At 44.1% G+C, this 26,979-nt stretch overlaps 2 protein-coding genes across 2 annotated transcripts in view; both read left to right on the top strand.

Moving 5' to 3' along the window:
- On the top strand, window positions 1-20,529 carry LOC146766753 (uncharacterized). Its single transcript, XM_085586035.1, is given in 6 exon segments — window positions 1-1,979; window positions 9,435-9,475; window positions 10,152-10,244; window positions 11,975-12,305; window positions 15,160-15,191; window positions 16,706-20,529. Coding segments are annotated over 6 exon segments (855 nt in total). The 5' UTR covers window positions 1-1,848; the 3' UTR covers window positions 16,933-20,529.
- Window positions 20,530-20,558: 29 nt separating this feature from the next.
- DDAH1 (dimethylarginine dimethylaminohydrolase 1) overlaps window positions 20,559-26,979 on the top strand; it is a 57,583-nt gene continuing 51,162 nt past the window's right edge. The window contains exon 1 of the mRNA XM_021526786.4: window positions 20,559-21,113. Within this exon, the coding sequence (XP_021382461.2) occupies window positions 20,559-21,113 (555 nt within the window). The remainder of the gene's footprint in view (window positions 21,114-26,979) is intronic.

The raw sequence follows: 26,979 nt of genomic DNA, 5'->3' as shown, positions 1-26,979 counted from the left end.
TCTGAGAGCTGTGCCCAGCTGAAGCAGGCAGCCAGCAGCTCGTGGCCAAGCTGCAGCCCAGAAATGGCACATCTGGGCAGAGTGTGTGAGCTGCTCCTGGGGATGGACCCATGCACAACCTGGGCTGAGCCAGCTCACCCCTGCTTGCAGGAGGGGTCCCTGGGAGGGTTTGAGAGGCATGAGGGCAAAGGAGACTGGAGTGGCTCCGCAGAGCTAAGGAATTCGAGTGAAATGCTAATGCCATCCTCGGATGCTCCAGCCCTGTAGCCCTGTGACCTTTCCATCTTCCTCTATAAATAGGCTCCTTCCTAAACAGGAGGGGAAGGCAGTGCTTCACTATCAAATCTGGTCCATTAAAAACAAAATGATGGAGAGATTTACCTCCTCTGAGCCCACCTGTCAGTGTTTGTAGTTTTACTATCATATTTTCCAAAATCTTCCAGTGTTTTTCTCTCTTCTGTTGCTGTACACAGAGGCAGAGGAAACTTGCCTGTGCAGAGGAAAAAATGAACCAGGTTTCTTAGATGTTCTAATAACAGCCTAAAAAAGCTTCACACGTTGATCCCATGCCATTTTAGTCATCAGAGGCCTTATTTACAAGTATAGCTTACTCTAAAAAAACCAAAGCAAAAGCACTGTAGACCTTCTGTAAGTAAGTACAGATCATGTGGCTGCTTGAACAAAAAAATCTCCAAAGAAAATTTTAAGTAAGTTCAAAACAATATTGTTTGTCTGTTTTTAAAAAAACCCAAACACGAATATTGTCTTTAGGAGAAGATGGTACCATTTAAAAATGGTAAATGAGTGTTACAGTAAAAGTACCCTTTGCAGATCTGGTCTTGTTTCAGGATCGTAAATACTTGAACCCTTTAATGCATTAGTCCTTTACAGCAAAGCTATCAGCCTGGAAGGGCTGCAGCCACCTGAAACCCCTCAGAATAGTGTGATAGTTCACAGGCAGGAACTTTAAGGAGTAAGATTTGTAAAAATTTTTTATTGCAAATGAGGATGAGTGGAGGTTGCATGAGCAGGATGAACAGAAGGCAGTGGTGCCAGCAGGGCATTGTGGAGCTGCCTGTCTTTGGCAGGCTCTTGCAGGTGACTCCGGCTCTCCTCATGAACTGCGTTTGGAATTTCTTATTTATTTTGCCTGTTTGAAGGCAAAAATTAAAACAGTTACACTGGAGAGGACTGAGGAGGTGGATTCTGATAGCCACAACCGTGCAACAGGGAAGTTACGCAGCCTCAGAGGATTTGGAGCAGTGCTAAGACTGCTCTAAATTTTTCAAGCTATTAACAAATTGGAGCAGTTGTCATCCTGGAGTGCACTGGGGTCCAGCCAAAATCTTCTTGTGACCAGTGAGCTGCTGGCAGGTTCTCTGCTTGGAGATGGCACAGGATCACATGCAATAGAGCATCACCTCAGTGCGGGCCAGAGACACAGATCATCTATCTTGGCCTGCCCCAAAACTCCCTGGTGCAGAGAATGACACAGGTGGTTTTTGGAACAGTTAGAGAAAACACAAAAAGTTAGAAGGCAAGAAGGTGAGGTAACACCTCAGGTACCTGAGGTTACACCATGTATGTAATCAGGTGTCACACTGGAAAGAGCCAACATGAAACTCTGGGTTCATCTGGAATAGAGAGCAGCAGAGTTATATGCAAATATTTTATTTCATTAATAAAATTAGCATCTAATATGTGTGGGAAATAGTAAACTTTGTTTCCAGAAAAGTCTTGCTTTTAAAGAATTTTTGTTTGCCATCATGCGCATTGTATTACTTAAAGTGAAGTATTTTAGTCAAAGCAAATGTGACACAGAAGAGTCAGGATGCCATTTGATAAACAATGGGCTGCAAGTTGTCAAGGGGAAAAAAAAAAGAGACAAGTCTGACACATGCTAAATCCATTCCTTTCTGTGCAGGAAGAAAAATAACAGCTTCTTTCCCATACAGCTGAAGTCTTTCATAATCTGCCTTGCTCTAAGTTTAACACTGGCCAGCAGCAGCAGGACGTGTGCCTGCAGGGATGCCCTTTGCAAGGAAAGGTAAATCCAGAGGGACACTGCCAGGCTCTCCATGACCCTGTGGCTGATGCAGGGGTTAGAAGCAGTATTGGCTGCATCTTGATACAGGGTTAATTAGTTTTCTCTGCCAAAAAGCAGTAGGCAGCATCTGAAACACACTGAATGGTTTTCTATTGGGGCCAGGTCTACTCACAGGGCCTGGTTTGGCCAAAGGTTGTTTCTGTGCCTCAGATGCCTAATCTGATTTGTTTTACAGCATTACCAATTACTGACTCAAGATGGTGATACAAACAGTGCAAAGTTTGGATCTCATCTTTCTCATGTTGGCTGACAAGTTACTCTTAAAATAGCAATTATCTAATGGGGGAAATCCCACAGATCTAGGCAAGAGGACTGTAAAAATAGCCACTATTACTGGTAAAAGTCCCAAAGTATTTTTTGAACCATGCTGTGGCTAAGGACTGTGGACATGTACCTGTTATCAAAAAAAAAAAAAAAAAAAAAGGAGTGAAAGGCTGGCAAGAATTCCCTTTTAGTCTGCCTGGCATCAGTGAGTACCTGCAGGTCAGCAGAGAATGTATTTATAGTTTTAACCACATGAAGCGAGAAAGCCTTATGCTTGCCCTGTATTTTTCCATCAAAGAGGTGAAGTAATTCAGAGTTTGTGAATAGATCTCTGTTCTTGGACCTTCCTTTTTGACCCTGAATCCCTTTATATAACAGTCTTCTGTTCCTCCTGTGGATATGTTTTTTTGCTGGGAAAGTTATTTTTGGAATGATGGTTTATAATTGATACTGATGTATGCAGTAAGGCTTTTATATATATTCTCTGTGCTCACACTTGTTTTATATAATCGCCACCAAAATTCAACCCACTTGCTTCCAATTTTCTTCCCATTTACATCTGCTTTTCTTTTCTTCCCATTATTAAGTTTTTTCAAACACATTATTGGACATTAAGGTTCAGTTCAAAGTCAAGAGCAGCAATTATGTCTGTTCTGTTTGTGCACAAGTATCGCTGCCTTAGTAAATTAATTGTCACATGATACCATCTACCTGGGCTTTTTTGTTCAGGGGAAAGCTACTGAGCTGTTTTAATGTGTTTATATGCACTCAAAAAGACAAGAGAATGAATCAGTGTGTGTTCAGGACCTATTCTGCTTCTTCCATAAACACCAGAAGGGAGGGTAGACTGGAGAAAGAAAATTCTTTCTACTCAGTTTGTGGAAACCTAAATCTGCCCTTCTTACAAATAAAGACCAGAAATCCCAGTCTTAAAACCCTCATGTACAGAAACAGCTGAAATTTTACCAGACAGTGACTTCACAGCACAAAGCCACACCAGTTTTACATAAGAGGTCTCTGTCCATCTGCATTTTGAGATACTGTCAAAATGCAGGAATGAAAACACATTCCAGAAGAAGGATGGAGACTGGAAGCTTTTGCTGAGAGGGTGCTGTTGAATGGAAGCATGTTTTCTTTGCTTCATTTCTCTGCTTCTCTGGAAAAACCTAATAAACACAGCTAATTTTTCTGAGGGAACAGATATAAGGTCATCTTGCTAAGGGTTTTTTCAATGTAAACTGTACTTGGACTAGGATGCCTGCCAGTATTATTATGCTCCTAAAATCTTGCTTATCCATACCATCAGGTTGTCCTTTCCTTCCAGAAGTAATGAGTATGTAGGTTTCCCAAATTCAATATGGGCTTCAGAAGCCCTAAAAGTCTTTAAAATTCTTGACTTTTGCTTAAGTGTCTTAAGACCTGGCAACTAAATGTATGAAAGGCTCCACCTTGTTTGCAGTCAGAAGAATGCCTCTTTTAAACAAAATCAGGTTCAATAACACACATTTGAAAAAGTCCTGGAAGTTTATGATGGTGACTTGTCTTGGGGGACAAATAATGCTGGGCCTCATACTGCTTTTCTTTAAGGAAAATTTTTACTCTTGTTTTTTTTTCCCAATTCAAGAGCTTTTTTTGTGAATGAGATAATATTTTATTTTCAAAACTACAAGGTACTTTTTAGACTGTTGATTCCCAGATCTGAACAGATACTCTCCAACAGGTGGTAAAGTAATTTTGTCTCTAACATGTATATAGATCATTACAGACTGCATCCCAGAGCAGGTGTTCATGGATAGGGGTGACCATTTTCCATCTGTTTGTTTTATTCCCTGTCTTATTTGTCACTATTAAATGATTACTGCAATGACAGAACTTCCCAAGTATGCATTACTGCATTTCTATTTCAGCCTGGAAGCAAGAAGATAGCCCTGTGGCATGCATACTGCCAAGGGAAGACAAATATGAACAAAGTGGGGCTTTCAGTTCCCATATCTTTGCAAGATCTTTTCTTTAAGCCTTATGGAGTTATTTTAGCAATGAACCTCTGCCAATGCAGGCTCAGCTGCAGAGCCATCAAGGGCAGAGGCAGAACTGAGCAGAAGGCAGGGCAGAAGGGTGGTCAGGAGAGCTCTGCAGGTGATGCTGTGCCCAGGGAGAGGGCAGGGGGACAGATGGACACAAGCTGTGCCCAGGCGTGGGAGCTGCCTCCCGTGCAGCCGAGGCTCTCCCTGGCCATCGTGCCCTGCTGCAAGGAGCAGCCAGCTCTGTGCCTGTGCTGAGGGAAGGGGGAGGCTGGGAACCTTGTCCTAGGCCCTGGTGAAGGCAGTGGGCACAAGCTTAGGGGACCAGTTAAGTTCAGCCTAAAATGTCAAGCTGGACCGATTGAGCAAAATTATATAACCCAGCATTACTTCTTTCTTGGTTACCAGTACTGTCAGTTAACAGCATAAACCTAAGTTATAAAGTGTATTTTTATTCCACTATTCTGTTCCATTTGTCTATAAATATTCCAGTCTTAAATAAATGCCATCATGAACTGAAGTGCTTCTACAAAAGCATGGCTTTATTAGGGACCAATCCTGATCCCTTGTCCCTAAGAGCATCTGCTGTTCTCAGAGCGTAGGTGAGAAGCAAAGTTACTGAACATGCATCAGAGTTAAAGAGCAAACCTTGGGTTAGCAGCATGGCACCTCACTGAGATGGCAGAGCTGTATCAGGGTTACAGAAAGTCTGGGCCAGTGCCTGGCTGGCAAAGTTCTCCAGGAGTGGTGGGTCAGCTCAGCATCAGGGCTACGAGATCCAAGAGCACAGGGGTTGGAACTAGCTGCTCTTATTTTTAGGGTCCTGAGTCAATCAGTAAGGGCTGGTTGGTTTGCCATTGACAGCTGCAGGTTCCTGGTGGAAGAGCTGGCTGTTTTCCATGGAGAGGAGCTGCTCCCTGTGGGTAGGGGCTGTCCAGCCAGGGCTGCATCTTGTTTGCAGTCCAGAGTAAAGCAGCTAAGAGAAGCATCCCTTTCCTTCATCCCAAATACACCACTGGTGCTTGGACTGCTGGTGCTGGTTTTGCAGAAAGGTGGGAACTGTTGGCTCCTGACACCCATCTACAACTCCCTGATGTATTTCTCCTTCCAGATATATATTTTTCATAAATCTTAGGTTTTTAGAAATGGCAGCATAAAGTTTGATTTCTGTTCAGCAACCTTTTTTGTGACCCTCTTCCCCTGCTCCATTGACCTTGAAAGCCAATTGGCTTTCTCCACAGTGGATGCATGGGGCAGCAGGAGGGCTCTGGACCTGGGGGCCAGCAGCAGTGGCAGCATCTCCTACAGCAGCCAGCAGACACCTCTGCCAGGACAGCAGGGAAGGGAAGGAGCTGTGTGCCCTGGCATGGCACACATTAGAAGTGAATGGCACTGAGGGAAAATTCCCCTGGAAAGGTGTTTGCACAAAACACCTAAAAGCCTTTCACACATTTTTGAGGTGGGGACAGGGAGGCACTGGGGGAAAAACTCTGGGTTGGAAATGTATTTTCAACTATTTTTAAAGTAAACAAATTCCTTTTGAAGTTATGGGTTTGTTGCATAAATTGCACATTTGACAGAGTAAGTGGTGGGATGTTATGGTAATTACTAATGTCCCTTGAATATTTGGTTAACCACTATATATAATCCCAAATGCAGTAGCCTTTCCAGGGAGAATTTAGATCTACCCTTTGGACAGGATTAACTGTCACTCTCTTGTTTCAGCAACTTTTCAATTATTCGATTCTAGTACAAGAAGTTTTCCATTTTGAGAGGAAAAAGCTGTCCTTTTGACATCTGGCTTTTAAAAACAAGTTCCAAGTACCTGTGCGTGGTGAGCTCTGAGGTGACTGCCTGGGTACTGGGCAGGAAGGATGGGAGAACAGTCCCAGCTAAAGTCCAAGCCCTGTTGCAGAAATGGATTTCTTTGCTCCTTAGAGCCAGACACAGAAAATGCATTACTGCAATGCTGAGCCCTGTATTTCAGGTCAGATTTTTGCAGAGATATTAACACTTGAGAAGAGTGTTAACATCCCTAACCTGCTTCTCCTAATGGCAACCAGAACATATCCACCCTGTCTTCATAGTTTTTCTTCTGCCTGTTATTTTATTCTCATCCTCCTTGAGTTTTTCCTAGGAAAGTCTCCCTTGAGTCAGCACCAGTATGTGTAAACTCAAGGCAGAAAGGTGATCTGTTCTTCCTAAGCTCAGTTTTCTCTGCGGGAAATGACATATCTTTGGCCTATCACTCTTAAAATAGTGCTTGAAGATACAAGCATGTACACTTACGTGATTGCCTAAATCGGAATTTTGATTTTGTGTATTAAAATACAGGGAGAGACCTATGCTTTCAGGGGAGTTTCTAGTCTGGATCACTTGCCTAGGCTGGGATTCTAAATTACATCAGAATCTCTCTGCTTAGCTTTAGAGCATGCTTTTATAAATTTTATTTGTATCCAGTTGTTGCTATTCATTTTCAGCCTATTTGCTGCCTGGTTGGGATACTCATCTTCCTCGTCATTACTGAGGCAATAAGTGTCTCTCAATATACAGGTCCCAGCTACCCCATGGTGTGTCCTGTGAGGATTCCAGGCACTCTTCCCACATGGGCTCACTCATCCATCCACAGCCACTTCTTCCCTTGTTTTCCATCTTCATGACAGCTTGTCTCATAAATTCACTCAGGCATCACTGGCACATCTCTTCCCTACTGCTCTAATAGCAGAGGAGAAAACATGGCTGTGATGCCTTGATTTTCAGGACATTAACTACAAATAAAATAGCACATTGCAGCCACTTGCCAAGATAAATCCTTATAAGCAAGTTAAAATAAGATCTTACTCATTGGAGTACAATTTGAAGCTTAAGAAAATGTCATCCGTAAGGCTTCTGTATAAAATAAACCTGGGTCTAGTTTAAAAAAAAATTACTGCACATACAAATTAAATATATATTTCACTAGGGATAGACCTTTTCATAATCTGCAGAGGTTACAGGATCAAACCTTAACAAGTTCAACTTGTAGAAACTATGACAATATCTCTGATGTCTTTTTGGGTGTAGAGCAGGGAAACAATACAATGTGAGGGATTTCAGCATTTAGATATCTGCCATAGAAATCCAGTAGCACAGATATTCTAATATGTGGCTAATTTCTTGTTTCATTTTCCATCTTCCCATGCTCACTTGAAGGCTTCCAGCACTGGCTTTTTAAATTGGTGTAAGAGACAGTCAGCTGAGATGATACATAATTCTAATCACACACAAATAAACTGGGCATAGGAATAGCGTCACTCCTAATCAGCACAAGTAAACATTTATCAAACACTATAAACAAGTATTTCCAAATCAATCAATTTTCATATTCTTTGGAAATAGAAGCAGCCTTCCCTTTGGTATATTGGCAGTGCCCAGAAATTTGCTAGTTATTTTCAGGAAAATTCTCTTTTTTGAGATGGTACAAGTTTCCTGGCCAGAGAGCCCAGTACTGCAAATTTAAGCATGACCAAGAGCTGACAGAAGAGGGGATGAAGAACCTGGGGGTGGGGACCATGGTGACACTAATTGATAAGGGTAGCTGGGAGAAGTGTTTGGTTCCTTCTCAGCCTTCCCCTGTGTTCAGGAATCTGTCCTGTCCCCCTAGCTTCTCCTTTGGCACCTCACCAGGCAACCCAGGGAAAGAGTTAAGTCATATTGCAATGTGGCATAAAGCTGAAGCAAATAAATGGGCATTACTGTGTTTGCATTGTGAGCAGGCTGGTGAGAGGGAATTTGAGAAGGGATTTAAAAGACAAGATGTGATAAACTGAGCAGAATTAGCAAAACATTTCCTTATGGAGAGGTGGCACAGAAGAAAGAGAACATCGGTCTAGGTGAGCCTGGAAGGAGCACCAGGGATGTGTGTATGATGAGACCAGGGCTGGATTTTAAAAGGACAAGCAAGAAGTAGATCTGAAGGTGGTAAATGCATTTCTCCTGAGGTCACAAGGACCTGGGACAGCTGCCACTGACCTCAGGCTTACTCTGAGAAGCCTAGACCTGATGAAGGTTGGATGAATCATGAGGAGCTGTGGCTTTGAGGGATCCCAGCGTTGGGCAGTTTGAAAGAAACATTACAAGCCAGCGGGGTGGCTCAGAGCAAGGGTGACAGAAGGGGTGCTATGCTGCAGTAACAACCAGGTCAGCTCAGACTTCTCAGTTGAGTTGTAGAGAAATATTGGAGCCTAGACACCTTTTGGGAGGACAAAAAGGGTAAGAAGAAGTGGAAGTTACTCAAATCAGAGAGCTTGAATGGAAGGGAGGTGGTGAGACTCCTGTCAGGAATGGAAAGGAAGAGGCTTAGGAGGCAGGTGATGCAGAGTGCAGTACAAGGCACAGCTGCTTCCCAGTACTGCTTGCATGAGCTTGGAGGACTTTGGTGTCTGTCATCCCACAGCCTTTCATCAACCTCATTTAAATTTTAAAGTATATTACGGCTCTTGTATAAAAGTAACTCCATGCTACTCTTTCTACATATTTCTGTCTCATTTCCATAAAAATAGCAGGTTTCCAGTGAGTACTGGCACTCGGGCACATGTGTAAGGGAGTTGGTCTCCACTAAACAGATGTACACAGTACCCAGCTGGGAAGGTGCTGTGACATTTAGAGCAGACATCTGTGCTATTTAACAGGAGATAATCCCATGCACACCCAGCTTCCATGCTCACAGTCCTTTCCCAAACTATGCTGGGTGCTCAGATGTTATGATTACTCAACAGAAAATAATGCAACAATTTCTAAGCAGGTCTTGATTCTGGGTTGAGTGGAGGAAGTTCATTTGCATTTAAATACCCTTAAGCCCCTGAAAGAGTTTGAGTTTTTCATTATGTTTGGAAAATAGCTTGTGCTTCTTTTCTAGGCCCCAAATGTTATTCTCTTATTTGCAACCAGCCCTTGTCATTTCTCTGCAAGTCTCATCCATGAGCTGGTCCTTTGCATGTTTCTTTCCTAAGCTGGCCACCTGTATACAGATGTCTACATATTCTCAAATTTTGCTGTGTCAGCCATTTCTGTAAACTTCTTCTTCCCTACGTGAAAAATATAGGTAGGTTTTCCTAGACCTTTCCAAAGCCACCTTCACTTGAAAACTTTATTGTTTTGTTACTGCCTGTTGTAGATTGCAGAGCAACAGTTTATGGGTGGGGTGTTCATCCCGGTGGGTCCTTTTGTGATACCTCACTTAAAACTGCTGTGTTTGCCAGGATGATTCTATGTTAACAGGTTTTTATTATGAAAAGCACAGCTGACCTTTAAAGTCCAAAGGCCATATTTATGAATGACTCAGCCTGTTCTCAGTGTGGCTGAATCTTACAGTATGCAAACAAAAGCCAAAGCATACTTCTCCCATGTAACTTTTTGAGAAAGCAGTATTTGCCTCTGGCATTCACCAAGGGAGCTTTCCCTTTGTGTGCAAGAGGAAAATTGGGCAGGCTACAATAAAAGTCATTGTTGGTCCCAGCATGCAAAGAATGATGATCCAAGAACTGAAATAATAGAAAAGTGTCAGGAGGGAATTTATTTCACAAACATGTCAAGATAGCTTCAGGCTTACTCAAGTTTTAATTCAAGCTTCTCATTCTTCTTAAATTCTTTCCAGGCCAAAATGGATTAAGTAGTTGCTAATCTTCAATCATTCAGCATTTCCCTGGGATCAGGGTTTGGGGATGGCATTGGTGTGCCGACATTTCAGCCTCCAGTTCTTTAATGACAGTAAACCCCAGGGAATCTCGGAGTATGCACTGTGATTGGGGTCTCTCTCCTCAAATTCCATTGTGAAGGTCTCTGCGGGAAGGGTCTTTTTGCTTTGTGTCCTGGAGAGTATCTGTCACAATAGTCAGCAAGTATGATCAATATTGCACCCAAAATGTTCCTAAGAGGTTGTAAGCTATCGTTTTTCACGGAGCTGGTTTCCAGACTCAAATATTGCCTGACAGCAGTGCTTACAAATAATTGCAAATAGGAGAAGAAAACTGGTCTTGCTGTGACATATCTCGACAGATACTGCCAGACTTAGACCTTAGAAAAAAAATTTAAAATTGTGTCTTTTGGTACACTAGTCTTATTTGGGATGTTGTCCAAATGAACTGACAACAAAACAAAAATACTACTAATAAAACATTCCTATATAGACATTATTCATGCTTTTTCCTAAACCTCTTCTTAAAAATAAAGTCTCCTAAGAAGTTTAGAACATGTATTTTCACCCGTCTTCTTCCTCATTACTGCTGGAAAACCCCTAGAAGCTAATGTCAGTTAAGAATTTGCCGTAGCAGCTAAATGTAAAAATGATGTAATTATGTCCTGTGTCCCTATCAAATATAACAACAAACCATGTTCACAGCACTGCAAATTACACAGCACTTCACCAGTGTGAGAGATGGCACATTGCCTATTGTGATAGATGATCCCACACCTAGAACTGACTGGGAGCTTTTATGAAAAAGTGGGGCATCCCTTTGGTGCTTAACTGATGCAGGACAGCTGGTCTTTTTCTCCTTCAAGGAGGATTCCCCTCAGGCTTTATTTGCAATGGTTTATGTGCATGTGAATTATTTGTATTAAAAGATAATTACTATGGCATTTATTGGTGAGCTATAACACATTGAGATGAAGTGAAATTTTTAACTCCTTTTTGCATCAACAATAGTATCAGCCATTCAATATTTTACCTTTCTCTGATAGTGGAGACATTTTCATTAGGTCTAAGGTGCCCCTGTGCTTCTCTGGCAGTATAAATTTGTTCATGCCTACCTTTAAGGCTTCTCTGCCCTTCCAGAGCAGTGCACCAGAGGCTGAGAATAAATTGCAACCAAAATGCTACTAAAATGGCCCAAAAAAAGTGTAACACAAGCAAATACTTTATAATGTTCACAATACTCTTTTAACCTTCCTCTTCCTTAGATGTAAATTAAAAGGTTATGGGTGGCTCACAGGGACTGATGGGTTCCCTCTGCCCCTTTCTTTTCTCCCTTGATGTTTCCCACAGCTTAGTTGCTACTTGGTGAATATTGCTGAACCCTGTTCAGCTAGTCTTATTTAATGTAATCTAACCATTTTGTGCATAAACAAAGTGATTTATGCAACAGAATGTTTTGAGCAATGTGGTCTGGAGCTGTTGGGCTGACTAGAATGCTATATTACCTTTGGGTTTTTGGAACTTTTTAGACCTCTTGCTCTTGAATCCGCAGGTACTAAACAGGTTTTCCCAATATAATTCATAACAAAATGTTAATCATCATGATAAAATAAGAGGCCAAATATTTAGCGGCTCTTTTCATTATCATATTTTGCACATCTTCACTAATAGCATTAGATTCAGATCAGACATTTTGAAAACTTCTGGGAAAAAATGCATATTTTGGTCAAGGACGATTAGGAGGAATTCCTGGAAGCTGTTTGCACTGCTCAAACTCAGCTGTCCATTAGTTACTTTTATTTATACAGCTCCAAAACCATGCCAGTAAAATGAAAGTAATTATGAAATTCTGAGAAATTTTTGCTATATTGTTCCTTATGAGGGGAGTAAAATCTGCTCTTTCCTCACAACCCAGACCTGCCTCAGTTCACAAAAGATGGATGAACACTGTACTTATCAAACACATAAAGGATTTGGCTTCATTTCCAAGAGAATCAGACAAGTCCATCACAGTGCAGTCAGTCCCACTGCCCTTGGTGGCTCTGTGTGCCGCATGCAGCTCGTGCCGTACCTGCTGGGGGGTACTGCCCGTGCAGGTGAGCATCCTGCTGGCACTGCACCCCACTCATGCAGCACTGCACCCCGGACACAGCCCACACGTGGGCAGCAATGCAGATCCTGTGTGCTGGAAAGGATGTGGGGAAGCTCAGTGTGAGCAGAAGAAACAAATGGCCAATGCGTGAGTAGTCAGGAAGGGAATGATGACTGAGAAGTGCCCTGAACAAGGGAGGGTGGGCTGAAAAACACTGGAAATGTGGTGGATGAGGGAAAACACTGCCCAGAACGGCCTTGAGAAAATCTGTGTGTGACACAGAGGCTGGTGAACACCACAGAGCATATGCAGTGCTTCAGGAGGATTCCTCACTGGTGGGGCTGGGTGCAAGCAAGGATTTATTTGGGAGTTTTGTATATATACATCAGTGCTAGCAACAGCAGGTCTGACTGTAATGAGCTTAATGAATGTGGCACAAGGGATGTTTCAGGTAGAAGGCGAAACGTGGGATTTCTTGGGTGTATAATTAGGACACTTGGCAGCTGGGTAAGCTTTAATTGCCATCCAAAGCTCCTGATCTTGCCAAAGAATGAAGAGTGTGAAGAGAGCTATCGAGTTCCATCTGGACGAACAATTTATTTTTTCAGTGCTCATCAGCCTGATGTGTGTCTTCATTCCCTGTCACTGCTGTGATCAAGCTAAAGCTGCTTTCATCGGCAGATTTCAGGTGGGATTTCAGCTGAATATGTGGTTAGAATTGCAAGGCGTTAATGGCAAAAACTGACTCACTCACCACACTGGTAGTGCTCAATGTGCTATTAGTTTTGAAAATCCCCACCTATCTAGGTGCTTACATAAAGCATCTCTTTGCTGTAATGGCCAGTTGTGTCCCAAAAATAAAATGGGCACAGAGGGAGCCTTCTCTCCCTGCTCAACAGGAGAAAGTTAATGTTGATTTTTATATGATGCATGTTTGTTTATAAATGTGGTGTTACTGAGCAGAGGATTAGATCAAAGAATTGGATTTTGCATTTCTCTTTGAAGACACAGATGTCCATAGTCAACATGATAATTTCTGGGGGAGGCTTCCAAATTTCATGGGCTAAATGCCACATTTTTTTCCTGTCCTTGACAGTTCCCTTGTTCCAGGGGGATGTAGCTGGTGCGGGTCATGATCTTGAAAGAAAGAAACAAAGAAAAAACTATTATGTATTATTATGTGGTAATGACTACATAATACATAATGACTACTAGGAAAAATATAAATGGAGTATTTCGGAAAAAAATGTTGAGGAGAGAGGAGGTAAAATTATTTTTGCAAAGCGATCAAAAGCCCACACGTGCTGCAGTTTACAGTATGCAAATAGCATTCTTGGGGACCCACATTTTTATACAACTACTCAATCTTTGTGCATGTAATGGAGAGTGGTGTGCCCATGCAGGGTAGATGTGTACAGAGCTTTTTCTGATTTACCAGGAGAGAGCACCTTTCTTAGGAAGACAGGCTGAGGTGGTTCAGCCAGCAGAAGAGAAGGCCCAGGGAGACCTCACTATGGCTTTCTAATACTTAAAGGGGGCTTATAAAAAAGAGAGGAACTTTTTACAGAGACAAGATAGGAGACAAGAAGGAATAGTTTTAAGTTAAACCAGAGATTTAGATTAGATGTTTGGAAGACATTTTTACTGAAGGATGGAGAGACCCTGGAACAGACCATGCAGAGAAGTTGTAGATGCCCCATCCTTGTCACTGTTCAAAGCTGGGTGGGGCTTAGAGCAGGTGTCCCTACCCATGGCAGGGGAGTTGGAACTAGAGGATTTTTAAGGTCCCTTTCTATTAATCTATGATATGTCTAACATGGATTAATATGGTTATTGACTAGCCATTTCTTGATACGTTTTTTTCTTTTTTTAGGAAAGATTTAACTTGATGCATAGGGGAAAAAAAAGAATTAAATTCAAATAGGCCCTATTGGAAAGAGTTTCCTTTAGTAACTGATCCCATTAAAGTAGCCTGTAGTGGAAAGAAAGCCTTATATGTGAACAAGAGAATAGAGATTAAATTGGTGAGTTTTAGATTCATATTTGCCAAATTTAAAATAGGAAAATTATGTCTTTTCAGTTGGTTGATCTTGAATTATGTCTTGCATATTAGAATATTTTAGAATCATGATGTTACTTTTGTGTGTGTGTGTATCTCTCTCTTTCTAATCAGAAGGTGACAATATACACAGCAAAAGTCATCTGGTACCTCAAACAGCTGTTAAAATAAAACAGTTATTGATATATCCCCTTTGCTTATCAGGGTTGTGTTATAGTCTCATTTTATACACAGCAGTTCTACCGTTTGTTATAAAAATGCTTCCCACATGACACTGCCTTATCTTCATCATTCCTGGAGAGGATTTGAGAAATGAGTCATGGTGTGGTATGTCCCACTTAGGATACTTCAGATGTTCCTTTTTACAAGGTGCTTCCCCAAGCCTTTGACTTTCAGGTCTTGAAAGAAGACTACTCAAAAGTGGAATCACCTGAAACCATTAATTATCTTTGAAAATTTCTTTCTCCTGTGAAAAATAAATGAAAGAATCCTTTCCCCTGTGCTATTAAAAAGCTGGCCTATATTATTTGCAACTGAAAGGAATAAGTATATAGTTCCATTCCTGCTGTTAATGCATCTGTTGAAGTGAGCAGATAATTATACTTTAGATCTGTCTATCCATACTCTAAAACTATGGTCATAATCATTAAATAATGATATTTTATACAGATGCACAATAAAATTTCTTCCATCCCCACTTACTGTACTTACTAACATATGGCATTTTTTCCTTGATTCTCAAAGGAATAAGAATATGAGCATTTTGAGGCACTAGTCTATATGTATTTATAGCAGTGAGGAGTAAAACTGCCAAAATGCATGAAATTTTCTGTTACAGCTTTCAGAGAAATCAGTGAGAGGTCCCTGCTTTCAGTGCTGATTTTGTCTTTGCAGTTAGAGTGTAAAATGCATAACTGGTCCTCTGGTCCTCTTTGATTTCAGAAGTACATTTCAAACATACTTGACTTTACATGGTCAGCAAAGTTACTGGCAGACATATTCACTGTGTGAACTGACTTCTCCTAGCCATTTATTAAGACAACACTAATTTCTTTCCAATAACGTGGTTAGCAGTGTTTGTATGTCAACCTAAAATTAAAGCAGTTGGATTTCCACAAAATATTAAGTTGCTATCAAATGTAGAAGGACAGAGAAATCTAAATAGTAACATATCAGACAGAAGCTTAAGCATTGGTGCAGAACACCTGCAGCACATAGCAAACAGTAATTTACAGGTCATCACAAGTTCTCAGGATTTCAGGGGGAAAAAAGACTTGTAGCCATCAGTTTCAAGACAAGACCAGAAAATGTGATTGAGATATTTTATTGGTGTAACTAGACATAGGTTCCTGGAGCTGAATACAGGTGTATTTCCATGGAACTAAGAGGAAGGACATGATTTTGGCTGGAATTCTTCCTAAACAAGTGAAAGGATAGGAGGGTATACATAGTATTATGTATAGAAGGTTTCTGTTGATTTTAACAGCAGTAAATCAGTTTAATCTACCTTTTTCTCATTGTAGTTTGAATATGTTCAAGGTAGAAATATTTATTTTGAGTTGTACTGATTGGTGAGAGAATTCAGATGGACCTGTGAATACTGAGTTGCTAACAGCAGCTTCACGAAGGTCAACAAGGAGAACTGCAAAGGTTTGCAAATGGGTAGATCTGTACAACCCTGTAGAAAAGGATCTGAGGGTTACAGAGAGCTCCAGGTTCAAAGTCTGCAAATATGCAAATAGTATATTGGGCTGCACCAGGATGATCATGGCTAGCAAAATAAGGGAAATTGTTATCCCCATCTAGGTGAGGCCGTGAGGCCATATCTGGAATACTGTCTCTGGTCTGGATCTGCCCCATGAAAAGAGACTGAGAAACTGGAGATTGCCCTGTAGAAGACTACCATGGTAATTAGGGGTCTGAAATGTGGCATGGAAAGTGATTTGGAGAGCTAGGCTTCTTTGGCTGAGAAATAAGAAGGCTAAAAAATGAACTAGAAGCAACCTATGGGTACTTGAAAGACAGTTAAAACAATGAAGACAAATTCTTCTCAATAGACATCGAGAGTAAATCAGGCAGAAATTATGCCTTGAAAGGTTCAAATTGGACATCATGACAAAGCTTTTGCACTACAAGGATACATGATTCTAATACCAAATACATAGAGATAAGCTCTGGTCTTCTTACTGGCATTTGGAAAACAAACCTTAAAGCCCATAGTTGCTTCAGCTCAGCAAGCCCTCAGAATGAAACATTAGGTGCATCAAGGGTTTATCTACTGAAGGCAGTGTCCTGCAGATTTATCTGCTGCAGGCAGCATCCTCTGAGCTGCCCCTGATCTCTGTCATGTGTGGTGGCACTACTTACCAGTGACATTGTTGGGAGTAGTTTTGCCCTTTTCTGAACTGCACCTCAACTTCACCATTTCTCCACTCTGTTTCAGCTGGTGAGTTTGAGGTATCTGGAAACCTCTTGGTTAAGTGATAAGAACTAGTAGTTCAAATGAAACATATTGATCACTCATTGCCTCTTCAAGCCTTCCAACCGGTGTCACTCGCTGTATACTATCTGCCTCCATTGGAAGCACCTACCCATTGGGCCCCCCTGGTGGGGCAAACAGCTGCTAAACATTCCCCTTTGAAGAATACAATATCATTTCAAGCTTGTTCTGTGATGAATTATAGCAAGAGTCATTATCACCTGGATACACTATAGCTGCTCCACGTATCCTTCATTGTTTTATAACCTCTTAACTCTGACACTTAGGACAGCATATTAATAAACTGGGTAGAAAAGCCTACTGAAAATCTTTAACTTTCTTAGCTTGATTTGTGATGTATTTATCTGCTTGTTTGCCTCTAGCACTAATCTCAGTGCTGAGGAAGCTGGCAAAAGAACTCCTTCCCTTTGCAGGAACACAAAGAAAATCACAAAGTTGTTGGCTGTGTGCATACACACAGATATAGGAATATGTATATCTATATATATGCACACATACATTCTGTTTCATGAGGCTATAAAAGCTAATTCCACTTTAACAAGTTTCATATAAATTTAACGCTTCATAGTTGCATTTGCAAGTTATTGACCAAGTCAACACAAAAAATGTACAAAGCTTTTATAAATCAAGGCAAAAGATGCCTAACTGAAAAGAAAGGCTGTGAATTAATTTTCAGGCAGCTGGCTGCTAGAAGGAATGAGAAATGCAAACTATGAAAAGCAAAAAAAACGCTACAGCCAAATGTCACAGTCTCTTCCTGCTGAGCTTGCGAGGGCATTTCAGGCAATGTGAGGGAAGGACAGCCTGCCACACCTGCAGGGTGCTGCCAGCTGGTCAACTCTACAACAGGGAGGTGTAGTCTTAGGGTAAACATTAAAAAGTAACTCAAGTTACATTGCAAAGGGCTTGGATCCTTTCAAAAATATTAACTTGCATCCATCAGCATTTTTAAGCATTCACTTTTTTAGGCAATCAAGACATGGTTTTGATAGTAGATATGAAGGGAAGGCAAGAACCCAGCATATGCATTTTTCCTCTTGTATCAGTGCAGCCCAGTTTAGCAGCCATGATTCAGCAAAGGCTTTATCCCACCCTTCCCTCAGGAAGCCCCTCAATGGGCACCTACAGCACTTCACAGCAGCTGGCTTTGGATTCATGAGACCCATTGAACAGTAGCTGCATAAGTATAAATGGTATGAACCACTTCCCCTTCTACTGCTAGAGCTGCTGCTTTCTTGCCAAGCTTATAAAATAGCATACTTTATTAAAAATGCTGTTGATAGCAGAAATGTTATGTTGCACTTACAACAAGAACCATTTGCAAGACACTTTTCCTAGCTCAGTCTCCTCCTCTTAGCTGGAGTAACATTTCTGGGAAGTCTGTCCATCAGGGACACAAATGGTGCATTTCTATAATTTTCTGTAAGAGATATGATAACTTATGTAATTCAGTATAAATTTCCACAGGCTACTAATCTCATTTTTTCATCTCATACCTGTGGTGTCTAACCTATGCTTTTTTTAAAAAATTCAAGGAGTGACTTTCCTCCTGCATAGAAAGAAGGGTAGAAGTGGTCATAAGCTTGGTGAAGGTGAGGAGATAGGAGCACAGAAGGTGAACAGTTAGAATCCTGCAGCTCTTGCCTCAGTGATCTGTTTGCTCAACCAAGAAAATCCAGAACTTGATTCTGGTTGTACACAATAACTGAAATCTATTGTAACACAACATGTGGGAAGACTACAAATGTGAGGAATGCCCTGTGCCTCTGCATGTTGTCCAGGCTGCTTGGGGCCGTGTCACAGCAACAATGATGCAAAGAATCACCCTCTGACAGCTTTGTCTCCCAACTGTGTAGCTGTCAGTTCATCAGAATTCCTCCTTTTCTGCAGGATGCAAAATGCCAGCTGAGGAAACACCCAGATTATTATCCTATATCAGACAAAACAAATATTGTGTTTCCCCTGAACCAGCTATATATAGAATTTATCTAACCCCGGTAAGACACTGAGATAGCATGGGTTCAACTCAGGCAAGGGAAAATGCTGCTCCTCAAAAGGTTGGCAGATGCACTCTTGATACATCCAGAAGAAGTTCTGGATGGCATAAACAGTCCCTTATTTCAGAAATATCTGTTATGTAAAGAATAGATAGCAAACAAATCTGTTCAGCATTTGGAAAATGTAAAAGTACTTGGTAGCTTGTCCATGCAGTGGGGTGAAGTGCCTTATTTTCTGCTCAATGTCTTCAGCTTCTCTAAATGAGGAGCCCAGACACTTAATTATTTAGTAGAAATACTGACTCACTGTGTCACCATGGTTTTTTACAGTAGAGGAGCAGAAAGAGAAAATTTCTGACAACTACCTGGGTGAAAACCCCTTTGAGTTGTTGTTTGTGTATCTAAGGCATGATTAAAGTAACATTTTTCTCTTCTATGGCTGTGAATAAGACCCAATCATGTACCTCTTCTAAGAGAATGATCCACTGATCATAATGGGGAGCTTTTCCAGCAGATCAGTGTTAATAATGGAGTTTGACTGTGCAGTAGTTGCACAGTTTTCTATCGAGCTGAAGAAATCTTAAACTTGTCTTCTTTCCAAAATGAAATTCAGTGCCTCTCCATCTTTCTGGTGCAGATTCCCTTTGTTACAGTAGGACGTGCTGGTGACTGAATGGTTCAGTTGCGGTCTTGTCCTGGCTTTTCACTCCCTGGAGTTTTAAATAGCATTTCACTAATAGTATGAGAGATGTCCATGAAAGTTTTAGGGACAGTGGTGATGTTCCAGCATTTCCAAGCAATGGGAAATGTTTTCCAGCTTTGCAGCTGCCTATCATGCCTGAGCAATTGCCTATGTGGTATGCATTTGTATTCAGCAGTGATCCAAATTCTCCTTTGTCATGGTTACACAAACTGTTGAACAGCATCGCCTATCTCTGACCTTCAGTGACCCAGGTTTTGTCTGAGCTCTCAAGAGGGGGAACACAGAGCTGTGTGCTAGTGAGGTCCCCTCCATGACCAGAGGGACACTTGCAAAAGCCTTGCTAAGCAAAAGCAGAGCTGGAAGGAAAGTTCATATTCCTTCTATTTTCCTGTTTGCTCTGGTGAGGACAAGCCTTGGAGATGCCTGGGTGGCTTGGGAGCAGAGCAGGGCGGCTGAGGACCGGCGCTGTGGATGCTGCCTGCGGTGCGAGGTGTGGCACACACACACTCACTGGTCTGGGAGACGGAGATGTGCTCTGGCAAGGGCCGGCCCTCCTCCAGGATAACCAACAATCAGGGTAAAACTGGAGAAAATGAAACCGAGGGAAGCGTTTGTTTAGTGAAAAGTGTGTGAAATCCGAATTGTTTCAGTCCCTGAGGCAGAGGTGGAGCGCTGCACCGGTGTCCCTCCTACTCCGCGGAGGTGGAAACCTTAATAGCATAAAGGAGCGGGGGCAGGGGGACACGCTCTGCCGGTCAGTGCCCCGTACAAAGCCGAGACAGGAGAGCTGCCTCGGCTTATTTCCTTAAGATTTGTATTTGGAACTGCCCTTGTCATGGGCTATTCTTCCTCTGGTCACTCACATGGACCGCCCGGTCTTCAGCTGTGCCACCAGGGAAGGAGAAGGCAGCGGCAAATGGCACGCAAGTGGCCAAGCCAAGGCACTCTGGAGCCCGAGGGTCGCCAGCCTTCCCCCTGCCCACCGCAGCTGGCAGGATGTAAGGACTGCCCGGACGCGGGGCTCGGAGGGCTGTCAGCACACTGTGTCTCTGCACAGAGCGAGCGGAGCGGGCCGCGCCGCCCCTCAGGCCACAGCGGGGCCCGCCCGCACAGGTAAGCGGCGCCGCGCGGGCGGCGGCCAATGGCGCGGCCCGGCCGCCGCCGCCAGCCAATGGGGGCGCGGCGGCGGCGGCCCCATGGAAATGTGCCTGGTGGGGAGCCAATGGGGCGCGGCCGGGCCGCGGGCGGCGCTTTCCGCTCCGCCAGCGCCCGCGGCGGCCGCGCGTCCCTCGCCCCTCTCCGCCGTCCCCGCCGCGCCTGCCTCGCGTCCCTCTCCGCCGTTCTCGCCGCGCGTCTCCCGCGTCCCTCTCCGCCGTCCCCGCCGCGCAGCATGGCCGGGCTGGGCGGCGGCCTCGCCGCCTTCGGGCGCTGCACGCACGCCGTGGTGCGGGCGCTGCCCGAGTCGCTGTGCCGGCAGGCGCTGCGCAGCGTGGCGGGCCCCGAGGTGGACTTGGCCCGGGCGGAGAGGGAGCATCAGCTGTATGTGGGTGTGCTGCGGGGCAAGCTGGGGCTGCAGGTGCTGGAGCTGCCGGCCGACGAGAGCCTCCCCGACTGTGTCTTCGTGGAGGACGTGGCCGTGGTCTGCGAGGAGACGGCGCTGCTCACCCGCCCGGGCGCGCCCAGCCGCCGGAAGGAGGTGAGGAGCGGAGCGGGCCGGGGGGCGATGCCTGCGCAGGTGAGCTCGGGCCGGCCGCGCCGCCGGGCGTGTCCCGGGGCCGCCGCAGCGGGAGCGGACCGCGCTCGGAGCTGCAGCCCGGCTGGCGGGAGCCGCCCCGCAGCGGCTCGGCCCGGCACCGCCGCCGGCAGCCGAGCTCGCCGTGCGGCGGAGCCCCGCGGTGCTGGGCTTACTGGAGAGCGATGCTCTGCTCCTGGAGACAAGTGGATAGACAGTGTAAACTATGACTCATCCATTCTGGGGCGTGCGGGTTCCGTGTCAGTGTGCCCGGTCCGTCCGGCAGGACGGGTCGCTGGCAGGTTGTGCGGGTTTGTGTCCACGGTGCAGCCTTGCTCGGACCACAAACCCCATATTCAGTACACGCTGAACCCGAGCTCAGCTCCAGATAGTGCATCACTGGTGCCTGTGATAATTGTATGTACTGGCCTGTGCACAAGAGATGGTGTGTGTTTCGCTGTACTTGGTGTCAGCCTTAATGCCCTTGAACCTGATGTCGCCTTCCTTGTACAACCCCCCCTGCACGTATCGGGGACACAGGCTACCTCATTGGAGGGAGGTGTGGTGGATGCACACCCACAGGAGCCTTACTTTAGATCTTCCCAGTACTTTCTTAATGTCTTCAGCCCATTCATAAACGAGTTTCATCAGGCAGTGCATGCATTGAAGTGCCACCCAGTTATCTTCTCAATGAGCAGTGACAGCCTGCCTTTCTGTAAGCATCTTCTAATACAATCCTTCTCATGTCCCTTTCAGTTCTCATGTTTGGTACTACGGTGCATTGTGAGATTCACAGGCCTGAGCTGTTGTGCCTGTGGGACAGGCCACTAGCTCTACTACAGCAATAGCACCTCTTGGTTTTGGTGTTTTTTACATAGTGCCTTTCTCTTACCAATTGCAAAGTTTTCTTAAATTCTCCCCAGCAGTGTAGCATCTGAGATACTGCATTGAGCTTGTACACATGCACTTCTTGTGCATAACCATGTGTATTTACTCTTTATAAATACACATGTAACATCCCTGAATGCTCTTTAAGGTGGCAACACCAGAGTAAAGTGTTTATCACACACTACTGTCAGAAGCAGCTATTTCTTAGCCTGAATCAAAGTGAGTTTTCACTGGTCCTTCCCATGACATGCTGATATGTAGCTCTGTAAGTCCTCCTGCCACTTGTACCATTTTCCCTTCAGAAGAAGGGATTTACTTCTTTCCATGAGTGACTTGTCCAGACAGAGTCATGAACAAGAGAGAGACAGGGGTTTCAGGCATAATTTGAATATTATTAATGTTCTTGAATGATGGAGCAATCCCTCCTTTGAGTTTTCTATGAAGTAAAAATGAAACAAATTGAACAAGTATCCTTTTAAAGTTATAACAATGCATGACACTGCCGTGTAGTCTTGTCTGAACATTTAACTTACTTACAACAATTCTTCCTCCTGGTAACATCATTACAGCAGTGTCTTGTGGAAAAGGGAACAAGGTGCTCATTGTGCAATATGCTACCTGCCTATTCCTGATCTCTCTCCTCTCCAAGGCATCCTCTCCTTCCCAGCGTGGTTAGTGTCAGTTTTGTTTAGCTGGGGTGTCTGTGTTGAGTAGTTAGTGACCAGGATGTCATATTGAAAACAGTGAAATGGCAAAGGCTTTAGAAAGCAGGAATGCCTACCCAGAGCTCTATATGCTGTGGTGGAGGGCTTGGTGTGTGCCTTGGACATCTTGGCAAACGTCTATGATAATGTCACTTTCATAGAGTCCCCAGAAAGAGCTGCATGAGAGGCTATTTCCTCATGTACCCAAAGCCTCTCTGCTCTTACTGCCTCCACCTTTGGTTCTGGAGATACTAACCACAGGTCTCAAAAGTCCAGGCACTGAGGCATGTGGGCACCCTGTGCTGAGGGAGCCTGCTCCTGACCCTCTTGCTAATCCCAGTGAGTGTCTGTTAGCAGCCTCCCAAGATAATTTTCTGAGGTTTATGTTCAGTCTCTGAATTCCCTATTGAGATGGTTGCTGGAGTCTAGCGGCAAGTGTTGTTGCTGCAGGATCTGTCCTGCCATCTGTCCTGTCAAATCTGCCTTTATCAGTGACCTAGAGGAGATTGAGGCATCTTTATTGAGCTATGAGTGGCCCCAAAGTGGGGCAAGGGTGAGGAGTGATACCATTGAGGTCTAGGCTGTGCAGAGGGTTCTTACTAGGCTGGAGAAAGGGCTGACCCATGGAGACCTCATGGTTAAACAGGGACAAGTGCAAAGTGCTGCCCCAGGAAAGGAAGGGTCCTACATCAGTTGGCTGTTACGAAAGTGAACCAAAACTGTTGTCGTGCACTGTCACTTGTACTGGTGACAGGGAAAGAGGATGGATACAGTCTGTGTAAGCAGTGGTTTCTCAAACTGCAATCTCTTATTCTTTTTATGTAACATAAGTGCAAACCCATGAATATTTTAGCAGTACAGTTGGCGTGTGCTTGGCTTAACCCAGTAAAGCCTAACTCCTGATCATGCACTCCTGACCTGAGCCTCCCTATAAGGTAGGACTCCGCTGGACTTGTCTTACTGGTCTCTTAAATGTTAGATGTATTTTTGTCCAGAGCAGGCAGGGGCAGAGGAGGCAGGAAAGGATGAGGGAAACAGGGTGGTAGAGCACCATTTCTGCAAGTAATTAATAGAGAGAGGGTTTGTGTCCAGGAAGCCTGCCAAAGAGGCATGTGGTAGGTTGAGCTCTGAAGCCTGATCATGCCAGTGAAAATTGAAGAGCACAGTGGATTGCTGAGGTACATCCCAAACACAACAGCCTGGTTGCATACACAGCTGTAGCAGTGCTGTTTCAGGTGTGTTCTGCCTTCTGATAAACTGTCTGCCAGATGCATGAACTGAGCAGTACTGTCTGAATCTCCTCTGTTTCATGCTACTGAAAACCTATAATGCAGTATTCAAGAAGGATACAGCTTTTCCTTTCACAGACTAGACTCCTTATTAAGAAGGCTTGTCACCAGTTACGGTAACACTATGCAGTAGACAAATTTCTGCAGTAGTTTGTAATAGCACTGATTGAGCTTTCAGGCTTTATAGATATTATTGCTTATCCCCCCAGCAACACTGGATTCTTTACTGATTATCTGTCTGGAACAAAACAAAATAAAATCTAGGGTTATGTTTGTTCTTGCTCCAAGTTATTGTAAGTAGAGGAAAAAAAAGAATTGAATTAAATTTGGTCATGTTCAGGCAGTGCTGGGAAAGAGCCCAGTATTTTTTTAGTAAAGTAGAAAAATTAGTCATGCATTTAATGATTTGTTTGCAAGTCAGACTTATTTCAAGGCATTATGATTCTGTGTTATAATCTTCTGAACTTACTTTAAAATTCATAGTTTCTGTGGAGTTTTGATTTGGCAGAAAGGTAAAGGCTTTTGAAGTAAGCTAGAGGTAGATTGCTAATATGTCTAAACTGGTGTTTTGCTTAGCTGTGTGCAGTGACCAGTGCACTTGATGCTTAAGTTGAGTAAGTCCAGTGGAAATGTTGTGATCACTGGTCAGATTGCCAGTTCCAGCGCCTTTTGTTCCAGCAGTATGCTCTCAATTGTTTATTCCTCTAGTATAAACTCTCAACGTCACCCTCTGCATACAGCAGGGTTAGTTGCTGTGAAGAGCTCTCATCAGCACATTGCTCTTGCTGCCTAAGTTGTCTTAATGTGCTTGGGATAGCACAAAACAGCATTTCCACCATTTCTATGCTTATGCAGATAGATGGAAACCCAAAGCTCAGCAAAATGCACCCACCAGTGACCTGGCCTCTTCTCAGCTGCCAAATAGGGAATGGAGAATTAGTTGGTGCTGGGAAAACTACAGGAGCTGCTGAAGAAGAGCTCACTGTATTGCCTTCCTTGGTTAAGAGGCAACTTCTACCCAAGACTTTTGTTATTCCCTACACCCCCAAGACACACTGGGGACACTTGTGACTGCATTCATGTGGGATAGGATAGCTGGTCCTTGAGCAGTGAGGGACAGAATGAGCAGTGAAGGACTGTGTTTGTCAAATCCCATCCTCTCAACAAGAATTGGAGAAACCACCTAACTGGAAACCACCCAATTGCTTTTTCAACATCTCTTGGTATCTCTTCCCAAATATACTTGCTGTGTAGCAAGATTTTGTCAACAGCCCATCCTGTGCTGGGGCAGGTAACCTGCTCCTCAGTGCTGAGCACCCTCAGCTGCCACCCCCTCCCACCCTGTAGAACCTCTTCATGGCTGTGTAGCTGTGTATGAGCCATAGCTTGCAGCCTACACTGGCCTTTTGCCCCAGCTGCAGCTTACTGCTTGCAGGGATAGTTCTCAGACCAGGAGGTAGAGGTTTCTAAAAAACCCAGAAGGCAAAAAGGGTTTACTAAGTTATTTATGTATTGTATACACTGAGGTAATACAGCATAGCTGCTGCTAAATGCAAGACACTTTTCCCATTCTCTCTGTAGGTGTAGGTGGTCCTGCAGGTTAATGATGTCTGTTTCAAAGTAATAGAAAAGCTAGGCTCAGGAGAAAGATTTAAGGCTCTGCTGGCTCCTGAACTTAATTATGTTATGGGGGTTTTGTTTTACAGTATACACACGTAAGCCTTTAGAATCCTTTAGGTTTGAGAAGACCTTTTAAAATTGTAGAGTCCAACTATTAAGCCATCACTGCTGAGTCTACCACTAAACCGTGTCCCATTTATGCATCCTTCAAATACCTCCTGGGATGGTTATTCCACTACTTCCCTGGGTAGCCCAAAACTTGACAACCTCTTCAGTGAAGAAATTTTCTCTAACATCCAATCTAAACCTCCCCTCGTGCAAGCTGAGAGCCTTCCCTTGTCCTGTTGCTTCTGATCTGGGAGGTGAGACTAATTCCCACCTCAGTACAACCCCCCTTTCAGGTACTTGTAAAGTGATGAGGTCCCCTCTGAGCCTCCTTTCCTTCAGGCTGAGCCCCCCCAGCTGCCTCTCACAGAACCTGTGCTCCACACCCTTCCCAGCTCCACTGTCCTTCTCAGGGCTCACTCCAGCCCCTCAATGCCTTTCCTGAACCGAGGGCCCCAGAACTGGACGCAGCACTCGGGTGTGGCCCCACCAGTGCTGAGCACAGGGAGGCAATCACTGCCCGGGTCCTGCTGGCCACACCACTGCTGATACAGGCCAGGAGAGACCATTGGCCTTCTTAGCCACCTGGGCACAGCTGGTTCATGTTTACGTTCAGCTGCTCTCAACCAGTGTCCCCAGGTCCTTCTGCACTGGGCATCTTTCCAGACTCTGTCCCAAGGCTGTTGTGTGCATGGGATTCTGTGACCCAAGTGCAGGATCCAGCACTGGGTATTGGTGAACCTCGTAGAAGTGGCCTTGGCTCTTGATCCAGCCTGTCCAGATCCCTCTGGAGAGCCTTCCTAGCCCTAGGCAGTTCAGTAATGCCTCCCAAGGGATTCTTCAGCCAGTCCTTTAAACAGGCCAATTTCTACAATAATCAAAAATTATTTCATGATTGCTGTTCCTAGGGTGGCCTTCAGCCACCAGATCACTCACCAGTCCTTCTTTGTTCACAATCACCATATCCAGAGGGACATAACACATCAGTAACCCTTTGCTACCACATGGATCTGCATCCCCTGCTTCCACTGAGACAGCAAATGGCTGTCTTAGCAGCCTTGCTAGCACACCATCCCTCAAACACTGGTGTGCTGCCCCCAGGCTTATCTCTAGTTAGTCTGGTTTTTGTCTCTTTTTCTCTTCAAATCTAGTTTAGAACTCTGGTTAAAACTCTAGGGCTCAATGAGTCCTGCTAACTCCTCTGCAAGGAGAGAGACGAGTGTC

This window comes from Lonchura striata, chromosome 8, assembly GCF_050655825.1.
Source record: "Lonchura striata isolate lonStrDom1 chromosome 8, ASM5065582v1, whole genome shotgun sequence".
NCBI lineage: Eukaryota > Metazoa > Chordata > Aves > Passeriformes > Estrildidae > Lonchura > Lonchura striata.
The sequence above is the reverse complement of the archived record's forward strand: the minus strand, read 5'-3'. Positions and strand labels throughout refer to the sequence as shown.